Source organism: Piliocolobus tephrosceles, chromosome 5 (assembly GCF_002776525.5).
Source record: "Piliocolobus tephrosceles isolate RC106 chromosome 5, ASM277652v3, whole genome shotgun sequence".
Classification (NCBI taxonomy): domain Eukaryota; kingdom Metazoa; phylum Chordata; class Mammalia; order Primates; family Cercopithecidae; genus Piliocolobus; species Piliocolobus tephrosceles.
The window spans coordinates 18,982,724-18,994,783 of record NC_045438.1 but is presented as its reverse complement, the minus strand read 5'-3'; the positions used below and the strand labels follow the sequence as shown (position 1 = coordinate 18,994,783).

Below are 12,060 nucleotides of genomic sequence, written 5' to 3'. Positions count from 1 at the left end.
CCTGCATCTAAGCATCCTGCAACACTAGCAGAATGAGTAGTTCTTAGTTTATTCTCATCACAAAATCAGACAGGCTAACATATGGTTCTTAAAATCAAATATTCAGAGTGCCCCTGATTCATGAAAAAAAAATATTCCTAACTTCCTACCTAGAAACGTCCTCCAGGGCTACACGCCAAGCTTCACTGTTTCTTACAAGAAGAAAAAACAAAGGCTCATCACCAGAGAAGACAGGCTGTAGGATGTAAGAAGGTACAACAGGCCACTGTATCTGAGATCCTCCCCTTTTCACTTGAAATGCAAATATTTGTTCAATAGATGTTGAGTAACTGTTAGTAATAAAGGATAATCTCTTGAAGATTGTTAACATTCAAATGTTATCTGGGGAAAAATTGCTAGTTAATGTGTAAATAAAAGTCTATGACACAAAATTAACTGAGTGATGGCAGTAAGGAGAAACAGTCTCCAAGAGTCACAGAATAAACACATTTTGTTTATTGTTTAATTGTAAGCACAAATCAGGGAAGGGCTAGGGCAACATCCAGAGCAAAGTCTGGCAGGGCAGCACCAAGAGGAAGCCCGGTAAGAGGACAGGGACTAAGGCAGAGGGCAAGATGGTGAGGGCAGGCACGAGGATCTCCACAAACGCAGCATCACAGCCAATGCTGCCAAAAAGGCATCTGAACCCTGGGTAGGTCTTGCCCTCCTTTCTTTCCCAAAGGCCTAAGAAAGTAATCAGTGAAGCTATCAAGACTTCTTCACTGAACTCCTCACTCATATTCCAATTTCTGGTTGCTATATAAGACACAAGGTTTGTATATAGTTACAAAATAAAATACGGCATGTGTCACCTTGGCTACAAAACACAGAATCTACTATTACAATGATAAAATTATAATAGGGCTTTAAAAAGTCTAGATGAAAATCAATACATCACGTATGTATGTGTGAGATACATGTATATGCACGTAAGTACAAGATCCAAATAAAACAGAAGAGATGTTTTATCACATTACGCCTGTGGTTCTTCCTGAAAATTATGTTCTAAATTTTCTACTTAGATATTATCTTCCTATAAAACTTCCAAACACTGGTTTCATTGCAGTGATCTTAAATTTTTGGATTTTACAAACATAGTGGTTAAGAGAAGGTTCCAGAATCAGAGGATGTGGGTTCCAATCATTGTTCTGTGGCTTACTAGTTTTGCATACCCTTAAGCAAGTTATTTAATCTTCCTGTGCCTTGGATTCTTCATCCAGAAATGGGAACAGCAAAAGGACATATCTCACAGGACTGCTCGGAGAACGTAAAAAGATAACATACACAAAGCATTTACACTAATGTCAGGAATGTATCACTTGTGTTCACTACATGTGATGTATTACAATTACTACCAGAATAACTTACATGATTTTAAAAACTAGATTCCTGACGGATGCATGGTTGGTTAAGAAACACGATTCAGTACTAAAGATGCAAACAACTAATAAGCAGATAAAGCTCAACATATACACAAACTTTTTTCCTAAATAAAATAAAATGTTAAAAAAAAAAAAAAGCCTGAAAAGCAACTCATTTCTTCAGATGGTAGAACACTGGGTAATTTGTTACCTTTATTTCTGTTTGTATTTTTCCAAATGCTCTAAAATAAGCATATTTGAATAGTGGAAAGAAGCAAATATTTTTTAAATGTATCTTACTATAGTGAAGCAAACATACTAGCTCACATGTTCAAGAATATACTTTAAAAATCAGCCATAAAATATCATAAATTTTTTAAATGTTTTTCCTGATTTACTAGTCTTAATTTCACTGTCCTTCATATTCTCAAAACTAACAATGTCATGAAGGTAATAAAATTTCTTATAAATTAGTATCAGCAAGTTTGGCACAAAAACCACATTAATTGTACTATGAACTCACTGAGGTCACCTTTGCCAATCTTAAATTAAAAACACATTTTTAAATATTGGAGGTCCTAAACATTAAATGCAGTAAAAACACTGTCCATGGTACTCCTGGCAGACTTCTCCTGAATAAGCAAAAGCTTAGCTGATTTACAAAAGAATCATTACAAATTCATATATTCACCGACTAGGATTTTTTTATCTGTATTAATTGTCCTGATAAACTAAAACAAAGTTTGCTAATAAGCATGATTTACTAAATGGTTAAAAACTTGTGTACCATCATAATAAGCATGTTTCACCAAATGGTTAAAAATTGTGTACCATCATAATAGTTTAGTAATGCTAACTATAATCATTAAATTGGTGACTCGAAAACTCAAAATGCATTTGCACTCATCCATAAATTAACACCACAATATATTTTGTGCAAAACAAGGTGCCACTAAGTAGAAATAAAACTAGTCTTAAGTGATGCTAATCTTAAATATAAATGCAGTACTCATTCTGTTTTTATCACACTTTTTAAAAATATATCCACATATTATTTTGAAGTATTAAAAACCCATATGTGCATGATGGATCTTAGAACATAAAATACTGTCTGTGTTTGTGTGTCTGTTTCTCACGAAATAAGCTAAGGGAAAATACAACTAAACATAGTAGAAAAAAAAGACGTCCTTAGACAGCCAATGGTTGGCATAACTCAAGAGTTTATATTTGGGGGACGGAGACTGAAAGGGCAGACAAGTGCCAGAAGGAAGGTCTAAGCCACATTAAACAACAGCATAGCTCCACATTGTGCTGAATACATGAGACACCACTGCTCCCTGAACTACAAGATCTATAAGTAGAACTTGAAAATGTCCCATAGCTAGGTGTGGCTTAGGTCATATCCCAAGTGAATTCAAGTAATAAAAGTTGATGGTCATCACTCTAGCTAATAGCTTGTGGCCAGTATTCTCAAGTAACAAAAATGTAAATGTGTACATCTTAGCACTGATAACTAAAAGTTAAAAGGAGTCATTATAAATACAGAAAATATACAATGCGTAAAAAAACTATGTTGAAATGTATCCTTCCATAATAATGAGCCCTATGTTCACATTTTAAAATATTATACATTTATATCATAGCCGTACTTGGAAAACACCGTAGTATCCACCTCAGAACACACATATTTTTTAAATCAGCCCTAAAACTCATCACTAAACATTCTAGGGCAGCAGCTCATAAACTGCAGTCCATGAATCTCCAAGGTTCCCTGAGACCCTTTCAGGTCATCCGTGAGATCAAAACTATTTTCTTAATAATACCTGGACAGTATTAGCCTTTCTCATTTTGTTGGAATTTGCATGAATGGTCAAAGCAATGATGAGTATAGCTGATGGCACCATAGCACCACATCAAGGCAGTAGCATCAAAATGTGCTATATACAAAATGTATGTTTTGCTGCTATGCGAGCTTCTTTAAAAAGCCAGTTTCACTTAAGAATGTCTTTGATACAACAGAAAAAAAGATTGATTTCCTTGAAAACTGAGTACATGTTTGTTTGTTCAATTATGTGCCAAAATGGGCGTACATAAAGCCTTTCTACTTCTGCATACCACAGCTTGATGGCTGTCTCAAAAAAAAGTATTTCAGCAATTGTTTAAGTTGTGAATTGAATCAGTCACTTCTTTCATGGAAAACCATCTTTTCACTTGAAAGAACAACTGTGCTTATTTAGGCTTGGATATTTGACAGACATTTTGTCAAAAATGAATAAAGCTAGCTTATCTCTCCAAGTGCTACCTATGACAGGGATGTCAATAATAAAATTTGAGCTCTGAAATGAAAATTCTAAAAAAACTTGTATCCACTACTGAGAGTTTGAGAGCTTCCCTATATTTATAATTTTTCTGATGAGATCAGTGGTGATATTAACAAAAGTTAACATTTTGATATTCTTTAAGGAAATTTGTCAACATTTAGTAGATTTGCATAACTCAGTGAATCAATTTTTCCTAATAATCAACATGAGGGAACAAAATCACACGTGAGTAAAAGAACCATCCAAAGTGCAAAGCAGACAAATTTTTTTTTTGAGACAGGGTCTCACTCTGTCACCCAGGCTGCAGTGCAGTGCAGTGGCTCCTTCACAGCTCACTGCAGCCTTGACCTCCTGGGCTCAAGCAATCTCATCCTGTCTCAGCCTCCCAAAAAGCTGGGAACATAGGTTATGTGCCACCCTGCTTGTTAATTTTTTTTTTTTTTTGGTAGAGACGGGATCTCACTGTGTTGCCCAGACTGGTCACAAACTTTTGGGTTCAAGGAATACTCCTGCCTTGGCCTCCCAAAGTGCTGGGATTACAGGGATGTAATCCACTCCACTGTGTAGAGTATGAAAAGTATTTATAAGAATCTTCCAAAGGAGGATAGCAGAAATGAAAATAAAGTAAGCTCAAATTAGAATCCTTGACACAACTGATTTTATTCCCAATGTCTCTTAAAAATAATCATTCCATGGGTGGCAGAAGGGGTGTTTCATGGCGCGATGCACCGTGACTTGTTATTCAAGATATATGTCCACTGTTCCATCTATCATGTTTTATACCCTTCCAAAAAAAAAAAAAACCGAAAACAACAGCAACAACAAAAAATCATTCAAATAAATGGCATGCACGGCAACCTGGATGGGACTGGAGACTACTATTCTAAGTGAAGTAACTGAAGAATGGAAAACCAAATACCGTATGTTCTCACTCCTAAGTGCGAGCACTTATGAAAATACAAAGGCATAAGAATGACACGATGGACTTCGGGGACTCGGGGGAAAGGGTGGGAAAGGGGTGAAAGATAAAAGACTACTAACTGGGTTCAGTGTATACTGCATGGGTGATGGGTGCACTAAAATCTCACAAATCACCACTAAAGAACTTACTCACGTAACCAGATACTACCTGTTCTCCAAAAACCTACAGAAATAAAAAAATTTAAAAAAATAATTCCAAGTTTCTGCCAATGAAATTAACATAAAAAGTGTAATGTAATGTAACCTAATAATTCATTTAAAAGTTCACGTAAAATCATATTATTGAAAAACAAATGTTCTTTGCAACCTATGTAAAATCATGGTATACTGCATGAGCATTTAGGAGTCTGCAACACTCAGAAGTTTATTTGGATAACAATAACAATATTTAAAATAACATATTTGAAAGATATCTTCCCAATCTATGAATTTTATACTAAGCATGTTTATAAGAGGTTATGAAACTTAAAAAATATAATGTTTTTAAAATAGTGGATAGTGTCTGAGAGTGATCATATTGTTACTCTCATTTCATTTTCTCTATTTAACATACAGAACCAAAGCCAAAGAAGACGGGTGAAACTGGCAATCTCAAACCTCAGTACCAAAAGCTGGTAACAGTGAAAAAAATAACAGAATTTTTGGTGATTCTCGTATAAAAAATCAGGAACTAGAATAATAAGTAGGCCACAATGGAAAGTACCACTATGAGCAAACAAGAATAAAGAGAAAGTAAATTCTTGGAAGACCCAAAAGTTTTAAGTTTGCAAAGAGCAGAAACTGCCTGATTTTCCTTTAATAGAACATGTATGAAATCAAGCAAGAGAACTTGCTAGGATTCTGAATAAAACAGCCCATTGCACCACTCAGCCAATAAAACACCCCCCAAACAACAGTAACAAATGAGCATTTTTTTCACGGATCTTAATGTTGGGTCAATCTTTCTTCTGTTCTGAAAATCAAAAGTACCTTCAGGTGGACTTTTATAAAGGAGGCAAAATGCACGACTTCCTCATTTGGAAACAACCTAGCCTGCTGTTGTTACTATAGTCCGGTGGCAGAGCTAGACTAGAGCTAGCCTCAACTGCAATATGTACTTTTCAGCCTGCTTCCACGCTACCGAAGAGGGAGACGGTTTTCAAAACACACAAAAAAAATGTCTGAATATTCCGTGAAAATGGTCTTGTCCTGTCAGCCTAGGTCAATCGGGCACTAATAAACTTTAGGAAGTTTGAAACTGCAGAAACTGAAAAACCAGTGCCAGCAAGTCCACCCTGCTCATACCTAGAGTTAAAGGAGACAACTCCAGTTTATGCCTGTTGTCCTGGTATAATGATGAATAGTGCCCACTTGCACTCACAGGGTTCCATATGGCCACTCTAACTAGAAAGGAGTGACACAAGGTAAAGCAAGTTGTGTATATTCAGCCTAAAAACATAGCAAAATGTAAACATGTGCAACCAAGATTGACATTTCTTATTTTCTGTAAGCCACACAATTTTAACATTAAATTTCTTGTGGGCAAAAGCACAAAAATTTTGGCTCTTTTGCAGCCATAGTAAACTATTCCATTTCAGTTCCTCAAAAGTTTCACTCATGACATATACAAACAAATTTGTAAAGTATAAAACTTCAAATTATTCTTTACTTTTGAAAACATACTGGGAAAATACCTTCCTGCTTATATTTGAACCACCTCTCTATAATGTTTATTCTCACTTTATTAAGCACATTCACTTTCTAAATTAAATTCTAATATGGTTTTGGTCAATCACATACATCAAAATGATCAGTGAATTTTATGTTTTTATGGTTGCTAGAATAAAATCTCAACCAGCTGACTTGAGCTAGGCAAAGATCTCCCTTACCACCTCTCAGCCTGCTTTAGCCCAGTTACACACAATGAGAAATGTTAAGAAAAGTCTTCTAATCATGAATAAAGATGGTGCAATTTTGAGAACATGCACACACCTGCTATGAACTTCTACATACGGAGACACGAACTGGAAGCCCACCAGTAGATTTTCAGGCCCTATCAGCACATCAGTGTTAGCCAATTCTGACACGCCCAGAACTGGTTAAAGGGTCTGTGGGATTTGGCACACTGCTTAGTATCCAACTTACAAGTGTAAATGTAGGTCAGACAGATACATTTGATCCCTGTCTTCAGTATCTACAAGGTGAATGGGTATATCCTATATACAATCAGCCAGAAAACTAACAGAAACAGCAAATATTTGAACAACAGCAGAAATCAAGACTCCATCTAACCTGAAAATAATTTTCAACTGAGAAGTTCAGTCTCATATGTTCAATAACTGCTATCTGCATACACATTTTATTTATAATAAACAAACATATTTATATCAAAATAAATGCTATACTACTTATTAGTACATACTGACATTACACCAAAATTCAAGTCTTTACAGTAAAACTGTTTATAAACAAATTAGTCTATGCCACCATATTAACCAACACCTAGAAATAATGCTTTATATACTACAATTGCTCAATCAAATCCTTAACGACAATCATAAACGTTTCTTAGGCTTCCCACCAATTTGGTATCATATCCTGATCACTTATGATCCCTATTTTTCAAGAATATGAAAGACCCATTTCTGCTATTCTGCCACTATTAATTTAACCACAATCACAGTTTGATAGTGTTATAAAAGTCTATAGTTAATTATTTTCCACGAGGTCTACAAATTATGAAAAATAAAATTAATTTTCACTAGCAGGAGGACAGCAAATTGAAACTTGCCTAGATGTAGTTTCAACTTAAGATGACTCAACACTGTTAGATAAGAGTTGTCCCTCAGACTCACAAGAACACACCGAATCAAACATAAAACTTAACCAGTTATTAAAGGAAATAAAGATTTTTAAAAGGTTATAACCACCAATAAGATTCAACTTATCAAAAATAAAAAATAGAGATGCCTGTAAATACTAAATGGCAATCATCCATCTCATTTTAACATCAGTCACCAGAAAGAGATCTTCAGCAGTACCAATGTTTAAAAATACAACTACTGACAGCCAGGCACAGTGGCTCACACTTGTAATCCCAGGACTTTGGGAGGCCAGGCAGATCACCTGAGGCTAGGAGTTCGAGACCAGCCTGGCCAACACGGCAAAACTCTGTCTCTACTAAAAATACAAAAAGCAACCAGATGTGGCACATACTTGTAATACCAGCTACTCAGGTAGCTGAGGCACAAGAATCACTTGAACCTGGAAGGCGGAGTTGCAGTGAGCTGAGATCGCGCCAGCCACTGCACTCCAGCCTGGGCGAGAGAGTGAGACTCCAACTCAAAAACAAAACAAAACAAAACAAAGTTTCAAATATAGTTCAGTTGTATGATAAAGCATAGTCACAAGCGATATATTACTCTGGAATATAGATACGGCTATAAGTTATGCAATTATTACCACTTCACCTGAAGACTTCCTACCCTACCTCTGCTGACAAAGTTATTTCTTACACACATCTCTGGAAAACATGAATCACCACATTACTTCTTGATTAATTGGAGCATTAAAATGTAATGTATTCACCTGTAATAAAGCATATGTAGGTATCCACATAAATTCTGGGTTATTTTCACCATTACGGCAAGAAGAAGGCAATAAATTCAATAAAAAATAAATGACTTTAAGAAGTATCTCATGAAGCTAAACAGTCAATTACCTAGCATAATTTCTGCATTTAAGTGTAAGCTTCCTGCAAAACTAAGAATAAGACATGAAAATGTAAATATTCACTGGACTAATAAACTCCACTAAATTTTTAGAAAGCATATATCCCATATTTTCTCATGAATAAAGGTATATACCATGAAGGCCATATTTAACATTCTTTCCACACAGTATTTATTGAGCCCCTATCATGCAACACACAGAACAATTATTCAAGAAAATTCTACACTCTTGCCTTCGTGTAGTAAGAGAGGGAGACAGACATACACGGCAATGACAAGTCATGGTACATTAAAACCAACAGGGAGAACTTTAGATAACCTCCTCTTCTGAGGAGGTGACAGGAAAGATCAAAAGGACTCTGCTGTCATAATTAACCAGGAATCCCTAAAAGAAAACAAGCCATAATGTTAAAAATAAACAAAGGAAGGACTATACATACTTTAAGGAGTTTCTGTGGGCTACAGTTTTTCATAGTAATCAAGACATTAAGTTAGCTTAGCATCAATCTCCTGGTTATAAAATAACAACATTAGGTTTAAATCAACTCTCATTTTACAAATTCCAAATAAATCTAGGATCCAAGTGACAAAGAGCCTGAAAAATACTCCAGTGACAGCCTGCTTATTCTTTGGAAGCCCTTCTTTTACATACAAATGTGAATACAAAGGAAAATGCAAACTTAGCCAAGATGATGTTAAAACATACTCTAATTTTCTTAAAAAAAAAAAAAAATGTAATCCAAAGAACCAAGTTTATCATCTTCCTAAACACAGAAACCACAAAATTATCAGTGGTTATCAAAGCTGCCTGAAATCACCAATCACAGATGATTAATGAAGTTATAAAATTTGAAAATAGATACTGATCACTGTACCAGAAAAAAAAAAAAAAAGAAAACCCACAAGTATACTCATACGCATAAAAAGATTATCTAAGTAAATAAATACAAGACTTAAATCTTATTTCTACAAATCAACTCCTGCAGTGAATTTGTTCAACATCTACTGAACATCTGATAAGGACCAGCATAATGCTTCTGTTCTTGCAGAAAACTAAAAAACTGAACTTGTGATGGCCAAATAGACTAAAAATAATCATTAGATGGTTAAAAAAGAAAAAAAAATTCACACGAGCTTAGACAAAGCAAATTGAAACTGTTGGCCTTGAAATACTGGCTGAATTACTCATATTAAGTTTACCTACATCGTAATAAAGGATACAATATGTTAAATGCAAAGCTTAACTAGGACCTGAATCAATTTAATAGTACAGAAAGGTTCTGGAGAAAACAAAATAGAAAGTGTGAGCCAGCCACTACATAGTGAAAAAGCTAAAAAACCAACATACGGACATTCTTAAAAAGCAATTAATTTCATTATGAAAGGCTTCTAATACAATTCTAAAAAATAATTTCTAAAAATAGAAATGTTCAGATATAACCAGGGAGAAAAAATAGTAAATGAAATAATACATCATCTTTTTTTCCAAGTCCTTCAATTCTTGTTTTGCTTCAATGTATGTACACAGCAAACTTTCACCTACAGTATAACTGAAAATATAGCTTTCCAAATGACAGGCCAATTTTAGTAACTAGTCATATCACTAAGAAAAAGTTTCAACTGAGTGCTTAAAATAGAATTTAAATCAATGAACTATGTTTCTGATTTTAGATTTTTTTAAATGCTAACTCAATTCAAAATCCCAAAAAGCTGAATTCTCTTTATTAAACTGAAAAAAGATTCCTTAAACCAAACTTGAGAAATCTCTCAAAAAAAAAAAAAAAAAAAATCCATTCAAACAAAAAAAACTACATACCAAGAAAATGTTTTGTTTTATGGTCAATTTTTTTTTAACTTGTGATAACAAGAAAAATGAATTCATTATTCTGAAAGAAAGCATAATCCTGAAACTAAATTATGCCCCCTTTCTAAAGATATACTAGTCTATGAACGAACACTTAAGTACATAATACTAACTCGCTTACTAGAACCTAACTCGTAAAATCATTACAGAAGATGAATGAATCAGGAGTAACTTAACATCTATGCTCAAATTGGCAACCTGAGCCTAATGATGTGTGTCAGTATTCAACTACGGATTAAGGCAAATGGCTAGCTACCCACGTCAAGTGCAGTCACAGGTACAGACGAAGACAGAAGAAATAAGAGTCCTTCCCATGACTGGCAAAAAATCAAGAAATCAGAGAAGCAATAGTCAAATTTTCTCAAAAATATACAGTGGAATTTAATGATAAAAGGAATAAATTTCATAAGAATGTTCAAATTTGCCAAACCCGTTGTTGCCTAGGAGCTAGTATTTTATAGCAAGTGTTAACTATAAATCACCTATTACAACAAATCAAAAATAGACGCTATTAAAATGATTTCCTAAACAGGCACAAAACTCGAGTGAAACGTTTTTTATGCTATTCAAGTCTGCGCAGCCACCGAATGAACAGAGCGCGGAACCGACCCTTGCGGAGCGATTTACAGGGTTGCTCCCTGACCCTTCACCTCCCTCCCCTCTCCACAGAGCCCTTCCTGGTGGACTTGGACTCACACACTTTTTTAAAAGCTGCTCGGAACGCTTTCAGCAGCTTTGTTATAAACAACCCCCATTGTTACCAGGCCAGGAGAGAGCGTGATTTCCTCCTCCTCTCAGGGAGCCAGCCCGGGGCCGGCGCCTCCCTCCGGGCAGAGGCCACCGCAGAGGGGCCTTCCTCGCAGCCCCAAAGGTGGAGCAGGCACGCCTTGCCTCGGGGAAGTCCGATTCCGGGCCTGTGCCATCAGGGAACCCGCAGCTCCCGAACTTGATGATACTGACTTCCCCCTCCCAGCTGGCAGCCTGCAAGTTTGTGAAGCCGAAGCACAGCGCGCCTCACAGGTTCCATCCCGGCCACGGCGAAGGGGCGCCGCGAGCCAGAACCGGGCTGCAGGTGGAGAGCGCCTGCCCCGCGCGCCGTCGCGCCCCCCGCGCCGCTGGGGATCAGGCCGGGGCCGCGCCGCCCTCGCGGCGGTGGGGGCGGCGGCCCAGGTGAGCCACCAGGTGAGCGGCCAAAGAGGGGAACAGGTGACTGCCGCGCCCCGCCAGCCCCCGCGACCCCGGGATACACCGCGGCAAGGGGACGGGGGCTGCGGGGGAAGCCGGGTCTCGCGGTGGGCCTGGGGGAGGGGGAGGGGAGAGAAGGGGGAGGAGTGGGGGAGGGGAAGGGAGGGCGGGTCCGCGGCTGGCGGGCGGCGGCAGGGGGGGAGGGGCGGGGCGCGGCGGGCGGGGGTCGCGCAGGCCCCGCGCCCCGCGGCGCTCACCTCGGTCGGCTGGCTGATCTCGAACAGGTCCAGCCGGTTGGCGTTCCAGTGGTGGATGATGTCGGCCAGCTTCCGCCGCTCCTCGTCACGGCCGCCCGCCGACATGGTCCCGGCCGCGCCTCCTCAGCCGCGCGGAGCCGGGGCCGGAGGACGGGCCGAGGACGACAGGTCTGCGGGGATCCGACGCCCCTCGCCGTCCCCCGCCGTCCCCCGCCGGCCGCCTCCGCCTCCGCGCCCGCGCCGCGTCCTCCGACTCGGCCTCCGCCTGGGGCTCAGTCCGCGCCGCGCCGCGCCGCCTCAGCCCCGCCGGCCGGTGTGCGCCCGGCACCCGCACCCACCCGC

At 38.4% G+C, this 12,060-nt stretch overlaps 1 protein-coding gene and 1 pseudogene across 6 annotated transcripts in view; one reads left to right on the top strand and one right to left on the bottom strand.

The window, feature by feature from the left end:
• Positions 1-12,026, bottom strand: part of AFDN (afadin, adherens junction formation factor) — a 147,890-nt gene extending 135,864 nt beyond the window's left edge. For 3 of the 6 annotated variants that reach the window (XM_031935538.1, XM_023223615.2, XM_023223616.2), the window contains exon 1: positions 11,719-12,026. In XM_031935538.1, coding sequence (XP_031791398.1) covers positions 11,719-11,823 — 105 coding nt within the window. In that variant the 5' untranslated portion in view covers positions 11,824-12,026. The remainder of the gene's footprint in view (positions 1-11,718) is intronic. The other 3 variants (XM_023223617.2, XM_031935539.1, XM_031935540.1) reach the window with 1 other exon arrangement.
• LOC111550301 overlaps positions 11,822-12,060 on the top strand; it is a 1,636-nt pseudogene continuing 1,397 nt past the window's right edge.